General features: G+C 51.0%; 1 protein-coding gene across 2 annotated transcripts in view; it reads left to right on the forward strand.

Moving 5' to 3' along the window:
- LOC137375134 (unconventional myosin-VIIa-like) overlaps positions 1–12065 on the forward strand; it is a 348920-nt gene that overhangs the window by 12790 nt on the left and 324065 nt on the right. For both annotated transcript variants that reach the window (XM_068041805.1, XM_068041806.1), the window contains exon 6: positions 2279–2421. In XM_068041805.1, the coding sequence (XP_067897906.1) occupies positions 2279–2421 (143 nt within the window). The remainder of the gene's footprint in view (positions 1–2278; positions 2422–12065) is intronic.

Here is a 12065-nt window from a genome sequence, read left to right on the forward strand (position 1 = left end):
GCTCCTAGAGCACTTTGTCCTGGGTGCGGCACATGCTTGAGGTTGTTTTATTTTGGCTGCCAGATCTTGCCAACTCTGGTATACATCCGAGTGACAATCTTACTGAACATTGCTCTGTCAACTCCTGGTCCTCCAAGATCTCTTTGGTCCATTTTCCCTGGAAGCTGAACATTCCACTGTTTTTTCACGAACACACTGCGAGTTATATTTAAGTACTTTGATTAAGGTTTGTTGAGTAATCAAATTGCTAATTACTGTTGCATTGTGATTGGGTCCTCGGGTGTGTACGGACAGCAAGTAACTCACCTCTTGTCTCCTAATGCCTGTCCCCCATCTACAAAGCACAAGTCAGGAGTGTGATGGAATACTCTCCATTTGCCTGGATGGGTGCAGCTCCAACAACACTCGAAGCTCGACACCATCCAGGACAAAGCAGCCTGCTTGACTGGCACCCCATCCACATCCCTCCACCACCGACGCACAGTGGCAGCAGTGTGTACCATCTACAAGATGCACTGCAGCAACTCACCAAGGCTCCTTCGACAGCACCTTCCAAACCCGCGACCTCTACTAACTAGAAGGACAAGGGCAGCAGATGCATGGGAACACCACCACCTGCAAGTTCCCCTCCAAGTCACACACCATCCTGACTTGGAACTATATCGCCGTTCCTTCATTGTGGCTGGGTCAAAATCCTGGAACTCCCATCCTAACAGCACTGTGGGTATACCTACCCCACATGGATTGCAATGGTTCAAGAAGGCAGCTCACCACCACCTTCTCAAGGGCAATTAGGGGTGGACAATAAATGCTGGCCTAGCCAGTGATGCCCACATCCCGTGACCAATTAAAAAAACATGTGCCTGTGTGTGGTAAGCAATGTGAGAGTGAAAAGGAGCAACTTCAGCTAGTCTCACCGGTGTTCCAATACTCAAACAGCTTAGCAGATACTGATTACCCCTGAGGAAATCGAGGACCAGGGTTCCTCAACCACCCCCCTTACTGCATTGGTAGGAAGTTTTCCAATTCCCAGCCCAGCTATGTCGCTGCTGTCTCTGACTGAGATTGCTGATTTATGGTGGCAATTTGTGACTTAGGCCCATTAACAACTGGGTTGAGTCTGCCCAAGGATGCTTATCGCAGTAGAAGGAGCAAATTTCCATCCTCTCTCTACAGGCTAGATTCATAGTTGGAAGGAAATAGTGTTCTGGCCAATTCCCTGACTATATCTTAGTTGTGTGAGGGCATTGACTGAGCTTCATACTGTTTGTAATTGATTTATGAGCATCACATCTATGCTTCATACTTTCTTCCATACAATTTCCTACCCTCCCCCCATAAAGAGACATTGACTGTTGCTAGGGTACAGTCCTACGTGTGGTGCTTTGCCAGGGGAGGTACAGTTCCATGACAAGTACAGTTCTGCAGGAGGTACTGTTCCATGGGATGTACAGTTCTACAGAAATGACAGTTCCACTGGAGGTACATTTCTATGGGAGGTACTGTTCTACTGGTGGTATAGTTCCACGAGAGGTACAGATCCAGGGGAGGTTAGTTCTACAGAAGGTACAGTTCCACAGAGAAAACAGTTCTGTGGGAGGCACCATTCCACAGAAAGTACAGTTCTACAGGAAAAACAGTTCCATGGGGGGTACAGTTCCACAAGACGTACCGTTCCACTGGAGATACAGTTCCATGGGAAGAAGATTTTCACGGGAGGTACAGGACCATACGTGGTGCAGTTCAACAGGTAAATCAATTCCACAATAGGTGCAGTTCCCCGGGAGGTGCAGTTCCCCGGGCGGTGCAGTTCCCCGGGAGGTGCTGTTCCAGTGCAGTTCCCCGGGAGGTACAGTTCCGGCACAGTTCCCCGGGAGGTACAGTTCCCCGGGTGGTACTGTTCCGGCACAGTTCCCCGGGTGGTACTGTTCCGGCACAGTTCCCCGGGTGGTACAGTTCCCCGGGTGGTACTGTTCCGGCACAGTTCCCCGGGTGGTACTGTTCCGGCACAGTTCCCCGGGTGGTACAGTTCCCCGGGTGGTACAGTTCCAGGTCGGTACAGTTCCAGGGCAGGTAAAGTTCCAGAGGAAGTACAGTTCCAAGGAGAGTCATAGTTCCATTTCTAAGTGTGATGTGTTGATACTTACTAATTCTCACTGTACTGTGGGTATGGTGATCAGGTACTGACGGATCCTCATTGTCTCTAGGTGTGGCGATCAGATACTGATTTGATGTCAATATTTGTTCCAAGCCACCTTCATACTATTCTCTTTTACAGCTTTTGGAAATGCAAAAACTATAAAAAATGACAATTCCAGTCGCTTTGGGAAATACATAGAAATCTACTTCAGTGCAGACGGGATCATAGAGGGAGCAAAGATCGAGCAGTATTTACTGGAGAAGTCCCGAGTCTGTCGACAGGTGAGCTTCCTGTGCTCTAATAAGGCGGGTAGTTCCTTTTTCATGTTGGCTGCAGAGTAGCTTAACACTGAGCGTGAGCATACAGCAGAGCCAATGGCCACATCTGCACTATCCCTGAGCCACAGTCTGCCTATTCCCCGTGACTTATGACATGTCCATCTCATGAAGTTCCTCTTTGATAGAGTGAGACAGTCGGCCTTTTTTCCCTTGTTTAACATGAAGTGTTCGAGTTAACCCATGCCTGGTTATGATAAGTTCCTATCCATCAAAGTACCTTGTGTCCTTCAATCTAACCCAAGCATCATGATTTAAATGTTTGAAAGGGAATCAATTCCAGAGCTATGAGGAAAGGACTGAGGAGTGGGTCGAGCTCTTTCAAAGAGCCGGCACAGGCATGATGGGCCGAATGGCCTCCTTGTCTGCTATATCATTTTACGATTCGAGGAACTTGTAATTTAAGCTGACACAAACCTTCCGTAGACCGAACACCGAATCAACCAGTTAAGAAGCTGCTGGTCTACAGTGGAAGTGCTGCCGATATACTCTACACTGGCAAAGATTCACTTCTGCTCCTCCCTTCCATCTGATCCTATGCCTGTCAGTGGGATTAGTGGCACAGCTGTACAACAGGCATGATCCCTGTGTAACTGCTGGGACCACACCCTGCGGACATTAGAGCTACCCCTAGCGACATCAGAACCAGCCCTAGCGACATCAGAACCAGCCCTAGCGACATCAGAACCAGCCCTAGGGACATCAGAGCTACCCCCAGAGACATCAGAGCTACCCCGCTCCCGTCAGAGCTACCCCGCACACGTCAGAGCTACCCCCAGGGACATCAGAACCAGCCCTAGCGACATCAGAACCACCCCTAGGAACATCAGAGCTACCCTAAGGGACATCAGAACCACCCCTCGGACGTCAGAGCTACCCCGCACACGTCAGAGCTACCCCTAGGGACATCAGAACCACCCCTAGGGACATCAAAGCTACCCCTAGGGACATCAAAGCTACCACCAGGGACATCAAAGCCAGCCCCAGGGAAATCAGAGCCAGCCCCAGGGAAATCAGAGCCAACCCTAGCGACATCAGAGCCACCCCCAGAGACATCAGAGCCACCCCCACGGACATCAGCGCCACCCCCACGGACATCAGCGCCACCCCCAGAGACATCAGCGCCACCCCCACGGACATCAGCGCCACCCCCAGGGACATCAGCGCCACCCCCACGGACATCAGCGCCACCCCCAGAGACATCAGCGCTACCCTCGGACATCAGAGCCACCCCCAGGGACATCAGAGCCACCCCCAGAGACATCAGAGCTACCCCCAGGGACATCAGAGCTACCCCCAGGGACATCAGAGCTACCATTCCCCTCACGTTGCAGAAGTAGAGAACTCACAGGTGGTTGTAAAGACACTAGGAAGACATAGTGAGGAACTATCACTAATGCACCACACATGGGCTGGATTTTGTGGAGGAGGTAGGGCTTCCGGTGCCGGGCCAAAAATGCGGGGAGAACACTGCCTCGGCCTTTTCATGGACCCTCCCCCCCTCGCCTATTGGTGGGATCATCTTTTATTCCTTCGGCGATTTTTCCAGCGTTCGGCTCTCTATCCCTTTAAAGATGGGGATCCCGCTTCCAAGAGCTGCTGGCCAATCACAGGGCCAGCAAATCAGCAATGTTTTTTTTTTATTTCCAAAATATACTTTATTCATAAAAATCTGTAAAAATTACATTACCAGTTTCAAACAGCACCAAGTCAAAAAATACAAACAGTGCAAAGGTGATCAGTTTCCTTCAATACAATCATCAGTTGCCTCACAACCCTTCCATTTCACATTTGTCGTGCCAGATACATTTTTACATTTTACACGAGACAAAATCTTCCCGATACAGTTTCGAGGGGTTTCCCATGGATCCAGCCCCTCAGTTCAGCTTGGTGGGGGGACCTTACACTGTGGTCTTTCCCCATTGAGCCGTCCTGGACCTGGAATGTGCCAGTCTGCAACATTCGGTCGTGGACAACTCTTTGCGCTGGAAGACCAGCAAGTTTCAGGCAGACCAAAGGTCGTCTTTCACTGAATTGATAGTCCTCCAGCAGCAGTTGATGTTCGTCTCGGTGTGTGTCCCTGGGAACAGCCCGTAGAACACAGACTCCTGTGTTACAGAGCTGCTTGGGATGAACCTCGACAAAAACCACTGCATCTCTTTCCACACCTGCTTTGCAAAGACACATTCCAGGAGGAGGTGGGCAACCGTCTCTTCCCCACCACAGCCACCGCGGGGGCGCTGTGCGGAGGGGGCGAGACTTCAGGCGAGCATGAAGGATCTGACGGGGAGGGCCCTTCTCACCACCAGCCAAGCTACATCTTGGTGCTTGTTGGAAAGTTCTGGTGATGAGGCATTCCGCCAAATGACTGGCGGTCTGCTCGGGGAACCATCCGACAGGATCCACCGTCTCCTTTTCCCGTAGGGCCTTGAGGACATTCCGTGCAGACCACTGCCTGATGGATCGGTGGTCAAAGGTGTTTTCCCGCAGAAACTGCTCCACGAAGGATAGGTGGTACGGCACGGTCCAACTGCATAGAGCGTTCCGCGGCAATGTGACCAGGCCCACCCTTCGCAACACCGGGGACAGATAGAACCTCAGCACGTAGTGACAATTGGAATTTGCGTACTGGAGGTCTACACACAGCTTGATGCAGCCGCACATGAAGGTGGTCATCAGGATGAGGGCCACGTTGGGTACGTTTTTCCCGCCCTTATCCAGAGGTTTGAACATTGTGTCCCTCCGGACCCGGTCCATTTTGGATCTCCAGATGAAGCAGAAAATGGCTCGGGTGACCGCCACAGCGCAGGAGTGGGGTAGGGGCCAGACCTGCGCCACGTACAGCAACAACGTGAGCGCCTCACACCTGATGACCAGGTTCTTGCCCACAATGGAGAGAGATCGCTTCCCCCACATGCTCAACTTTTGTTGTACCTTGGCTACTCGCTCCTCCCAGGTTTTGGTGCACGCCCCGGTCCTTCTGAACCATATCCCCAGCACCTTCAGGTAGTCTGACCTGACGGTGAAGGGGACAAAGGATCGGTCAGCCCAGTTCCCAAAGGACATGGCCTCACTCTTGCTGTGGTTAACTTTGGCTCCCAAGGCCAGTTCGAACTGGTCGCAGATGCTCATCAGTCTGCTCACGGACAGCGGATCCGAGCAGAAGACGGCGACGTCATCCATGTACAGGGAGGTTTTAACCTGAGTGCCTCCACTGCCTGGGATTGTCACCCCTCTTATGCTCACATCCTTCCTAATAGACTCAGCAAAGGGTTCAATACAGCAAACAAACAAGACCGGGGAGAGAGGACAGCCCTGTCTGACAGCAGATTGGATCGGGAAACTTTCCGATTCCTGCCCATTGATTGAGACTGCGCTACTGATGTTTGCGTAGAGCAGTTTGATCCAATTGCAGATTCCCTCCCCAAACCCCATTTTGGAAAGCACGTCCATCATGTAGGTGTGTGATATCCTGTCAAAGGCTTTCTCCTGGTCCAGGCTGATGAGGCAGGTGTCCACCCTCCTGTCCCGCACATAGGCGATCGTATCCCTGAGTAGCGCGAGACTATCATAGATCTTCCTGCCAGGTACAGTACAGGTCTGATCGGGGTGGATCACCAACTCCAGAGCAGATTTGACTCGACTGGCTATGACTTTGGACAGAATCTTGTAGTCAACATTAAGCAGTGAGATGGGCCGCTGATTTCTGCCCTCTCCCCCTTCCGCTTGTAAATGAGGGTGATGATGCCTTTCCTCATGGATTCTGACATGCTGCCGGCCAGGAGCATACTCTCGTATACTTCCAGCAGGTCCGGGCCGATCCAGTCTCACAGGGCCGAGTGCAACTCGACCGGTAAGCCGTCGCTTCCGGGCGTTTTACTCGTCTTGAAGTACGCAACGGCCTTTGTCAGCTTGTCCAGAGGTAGCGGCTTGTCCAGTCTCTCCCTCCTGCTGTCATCTAAGACATCTGTGATAGATGACAGGAAGGACTGGGAGGCTCTGCTGTCTGTGGGCTTCGCGTCATACAGCCCAGCATAAAAGGATTTGCTGATCCTTAGTATGTCGGACTGCAAAGATGTTACCGAGCCACCCTCTTCCTTCAGGCTGCTGATAACAGAGCTCTCTCTGTGTACCTTTTGGAAGAAGTAACGCGAGCATGTCTCATCCTGCTCGATGGAGCGGACTCTGGACTGGAAGATGATCTTGGAGGCCTCCGTGGCAAAGAGCGAGGTCTGCTGGCTCTTCACCTCTTGGAGGTCCTCCTTGACCTCGACCCCCATCGACTGCAATCGGAGCAGATTTTGCATACTTTTCTGGAGTCGGGACATTTCCCTCTGTCTCTGTCTTGCTCTCTGAACACCTTTGTGGATGAAGAACCTCTTGATGTTCTCCTTGATCGCTTCCCACCAGTGAACTGGAGACTCAAAGAGGGTTTTCACAGTCCTCCAACCTTTTGTAATCCATTTTGAGTTCCTCAACGTTCTCTGGGGTTAGCAGTGTCGCATTGAGCTTCCACGTCCCTCTGCCAACCCGTTGGTCGTCCTGTAAGTGACAGTCGGCCAGTAAGAGGCAGTGGTCAGAGAAGAACACCGGCTTGACGTTGGTGGATCTGACCGTGACAGCACGGGACACAAACAGGAAGTCAATCCTGGAACGGGCAGACCCGTCCGATCTTGACCATGTGTATCTGCGCTGCGCTCCGTCTGCAGGTTTGCTGAAGACGTCGTGCAGTTTGGCATCTTTAACTGTTTCTATTAGGAATCTGGACATAGCGTCCAGTTTGCTGTCGTTTCTGCCGGATCGTCCAGCCGCATCGATGATGCAGTTGAAGTCACCGCCTAGGATGACCAGCCTGGACGTCACCAGCAGCAGTGGGAGCTGCTGGAAGACGGTCAGCTGCTCGCTGCGTTGTACCGGGGCGTACATGTTGATCAACCGGAGCGGAGCGTTGTTGTACATTACGTCTGCTACGAGGAGGCGGCCGCCCACCACCTCCTTAACTTCGGAGATGGTGAAGTTACCTCCCTGCAGCAGAATACCCAGGCCGGAGGAACGGGAATCATTAGCCCCTGACCAGATCGATGGCCCGTGGGACCACCATCGCGACCACTGCCTGTAGGTGCTGAGGTGTGGTATTCCACACTCCTGCAGAAACAGTAGGTCGGCTTTGACCTTGGCGAGGTAATCCAAGGTTGAAACACATCGCGTAGTAGATTTAATGCTACATACATTAATGGAAGCAATTCTTACACCCATTTTTTTTTAAGTTATTTGTTGCTTCCCATACCATTTGTCCTTGCTAGTCCCAGTCCTTCGGGATGTTCCTGCATACCCATCGTGTGCGCAAGCTGTTTCACATTAGTTGGGCTCAGAAACCCCTCCTGGTTTTTCATGCAGGGTTTGTTCTGCTGGGGTGACATCGGGGGGGGTCTTGTAGGAAGCAAGGATTGGGTTGTCCTCTGCTGCTTCCCTCTGTTCCTCCTCGAAAACATCACTGCTGCTGTCTTCCCGGAGCTGTGGTGCGCCAGACGTGTCTTTGTTCTCGGTGTCCCGGAGCTGAAATGCGTTGGCCACGTCGTTACGTGTGGCGCTTTGGGGTTGGGGCACGCCGGGCCCATCACAGCTTCCCGTGCCCGGGGGCTGGGATGCTTTATCTTCCATCTCCTTGGAGTTCTGCCGCCTCTTTTGAAGGGGCCATCGTTCCAGCATTTCCCCGTCCAGTGAATAGAAGCTGCTGTAGTCTGTCTCAGAAGGTAGCCTCCTCTTGCCACTGGTTTGGGTGGTGGTCTGTTCCGCTTTTGGATGTTTTTTCTTTGTGGTTTTCCTTTGTACCACTTGCCACTGACCTGTTTGTCCATCTGCTGCCTCCTCCTCCATTGATTCTGTCTGTGGAGGAGGGGTTTCCAGGTGCAGGGTAGGTGCTGGGTCGCTGGTTTCAGCTGCCTCCCCTTTCTTCTCCTTCTCAGGTTGAAGTTCCTCACTGCGGAGAAGGTTGCTGGCCTCCTTTCGAACACCGGACGCCTTCGTCGAACCTTCTCCCGGCCTTTCCTTGGACCTTGCCGCCTGAGCATAACTGAGGCAGTGTTTGGGGCAGGTTTTGTAGAGATGGCCTACCGCACCGCACAAGTTGCAATACTTAGTCTGCTTACAGTCCTTGGTCTGATGGCCTTCCTCCTTGCAGTTCTTGCAAACAACCGTGCTGCAGTTTGCTGCCACGTGACACAGGTGCGGCAAACTCTGGGCTGCCCAGCGTAGACCAAGAACCCTCGCATTCCCCCGATAGCAAAGCTGGAGGGAGGGTGGATGATGGCTCCGTTGGCATCAACCTTCAAGGTCACCTTGACCTGCCGCTTGCTGGTCCAAATCCCAAAGGGGTCCTTGACATCAGTGCTGCTGCCGGCCACCTCGACGTACCTGGCGATAAAGGTGAGTACATCCACCACCGGAACATGGGGGTTGTAGAGGTGAATCGTCACCACCTGGTCCCGTTGTGACGGAAGCGTGAAGAGCGGCTCCGCTGTGAGGATGGACAGTGGCGCCTGGTCCCCTTTCTCCTTGAACACCTTCAGGAACTTGTTGCATCCCGCCACATTCCGGAACGTCACGTCGAAGTATCCACTGCTGGGGAAATCCTGCAGGCAGAAGACGTCCGTAGCTGGTACTGCAGAGGCATTGGACTCAAGCCCAGCTCTGGAACTCCGGACCTCAGATAGGTGAGGCGGGGTTGCCTGGGCTAGGCCGGAAGATCTTGGTGAGGGGGGTGGAGAGGGGTCATAAAGTCCAGGGGGACTTTGAGGAAGTAACATGTGATGTGGATAAAGGGCAACCGGTGGATGTCATAGAGTCATAGAGTCGTACAGCATAGAAACAGGCCCTTCAGCCCACCACGTCCATGCCGACCATAATGCCTATGTATACGAATCCCATCTGCCTGCATTAATTCCATATCCCTCTATGCCTTGCTCATTCAAGTACCTGTTCCTGCCTCCACCACCTCCTCGGGCAGCTCATTCTAGGATACCCACTATTCTTTGTGTGAAAAATTTACCCCTTTGATCCCCTTTAAACTTCCTCCCTCTCACCTTAAATCTATGCCCTCTAGTTTTAGTCACCCCTACCATGGGAAACAGACTCTGGCTATCTACCCTATCTATGCCTCTCATAATTTTATATACCTCTATCATGTCCCCTCTCAGCCTCCTTTGCTCCAGGGAAAACAGACCCAGCCTATCCAATCTCTCTTTATAACTCAAGCCCTCCAAACCAGGCAACATCCTTGTGACTCTTTTCTGCACCCTCTCTAGCTTAATCACATCTTTCCTGTAGTGCGGCGACCAGAACTGCACACAGTACTCCAAATGCGGCCTAACCAACGTCATGTACAACTGTAACATGCGTCCCAACTCTTGTACTCAATGCCTCGGCCAATGAAGGCAAGCATGCCATACGCCTTCTTCACCACCCTGTCTATCTGTGTTGCCACTTTCAGGGAACTATGTACTTGCACCCCAAGGTCTCCCTGCTCAACAACACTCCCCAGGGCCCTGCCATTCACTGTATATGTCCTGCCCTGGTTTAACTTCCCAAAATGCATCACTTCACACTTGTCTGCGTTAAATTCCATTTGCCAATTCCTTGCCCACTTTCCCAGTTGATCTACATGCTGTTGTAACCTTAGACAACCTTCTTCACTGTCCACTATACCACCTATTTTGGTGTCATCAGCAAACTTACTAATCATGCCCCTTACATTCACATCCAAAGTCATTAATATATATGACAAACAAATGTATTGTACTTAGATTTCTGGAAGGTGCCACATCAAAGGTTATTGCGGAAAATGAAAGCTCATGTTTTAGGGGATAACATATTGGCATGGATAGAAGATTGGTTAGCTAACAGGAAACAGAGAGTAGGCATAAATGGGTCATTTTCTGGTTGGCAATATATAACGAGTAATGTGCCATTGGGATCTGTGCTGGGGCCTCAACTTTTTACAATTTATATCAATGACTTGGATGAAGGGACAGAAGGTATGGTTGCTAAGTTTGCTGATGACAAAGATAGGTAGGAAAGTAAGTTTTGAAGAGGACATAAGGAGGCTACAAAGGGATATAGATAGGTTAAGTGAGAGGGCAAAGACCTGGCAAATGGAGTATAATGTGGGAAAATGTGAAATTGTCCATTTTGGCAGGAAGAATAAAAAAGAAGCATATTATCTAAATGGTGAGAGTTTTCAGAACTCTGAGATGCAGAGGGATCTGGGTGTCCTAGTGCACGAATCGCAAAAGGTTAGTATACAGGTACAGCAAGTAATTAGGAAAGCTAGTAGAATGTTATCGTTTATTGCGAGAGAAATTGAATACAAAAGTAGGGAGGTTATGCTTCAGTTATACAGGGCATTGGTGAGACCACATCTGGAGTAGTGCGTGCAGTATTGGTCTCCTTATTTAATGAAGGGTGTAAATGCATTGTAAGCAGTTCAAAGAAGGTTTCCTAGACTACTACCTGGAATGGGCAGGTTGTTTTATGAAGAAAGGTTGAACAGGCTAGGCTTGTATCCTTTGGAGTTTAGAAGAGTAAGAGGCGACTTGATTGAAATATATAAGATCCTGAGGGGTTTTGACAGAGTGGATGTGGAAAGGATGTTTCCCCTTGTGGGCGAATCTAGACCTAGGGGTCACTGTTTAAAAATAAGGTGTCACCCATTTAAGACAGAGATGAGGAGAAATTTTTTCTCTCAGAGCGTCGTGAGTCTTTGGAATTCTTTTCCTCAAAAGGTGGTGGAAGCAGAGTCTTCGAATATTTTTAAGGCAGAGGTAGATAGATTCTTGATAAGCAAGGGGGTGGAAGGTTATTGGGGGTAGGCGGGAATGTGGAGTTGAGGTTACAATCAGATCAGCCATGATATTGTTGAATGGCAGAACTGGCTTGAGGGGCCGAATGGTCCATCCTGCTCCTAATTCGTATGTACTTATGTTTGTATGTTCATATGGGAGAGGGCTCCTGGAGGCATTGTTTCCTGGCCGGGGTCCTCCGTGGGCAATCTGTGGCAATCTGAGGAAACCCCCCACCAAGCCCACAGGGACAGCGCCTCGGATCTCAAGGTGCCCTCCCTGCGTGGCAGTGGCTCCCCCGCCACTGGTTAAATTCCAGCGGTGGGGTGGGAGGGGGGGGAAGAGACCCTCAAGTGGCTGTTAATAGGCCACTTAAGGGCCTCAATTGACTTTGAGTGGGAAGGCTGTCGTTGGCCTATCCTGCCCCTGGGAAAATTGCTTGGCAATGGGGCAGCGACGGGCCCCCTGCCCCCATTGGCCTCCTCTGCCACCCGTCACAATTCTATGGGCCCCCCTGCCTCCAACCCTGCCTCTGGGGGCCCCATAAAATCCAACCTACAGACACTACCACACATAAAGACACATCCTTTCATAAAAATATAAATTTTCAAAGGTGGGGTGTGTAATAGTCTGAAGAAACAAATGACCAAATCATAAAAATATTGAGAGTCCTCCCTGAAAAGAGGTGCCTAAGGTGACTCCTGCCCCCCATTATCAGTTGCTGCTGCTTCTCCCTTATTGCCCTCTTGTTTC

Source organism: Heterodontus francisci, chromosome 11 (assembly GCF_036365525.1).
Source record: "Heterodontus francisci isolate sHetFra1 chromosome 11, sHetFra1.hap1, whole genome shotgun sequence".
NCBI classification, from domain to species: domain Eukaryota; kingdom Metazoa; phylum Chordata; class Chondrichthyes; order Heterodontiformes; family Heterodontidae; genus Heterodontus; species Heterodontus francisci.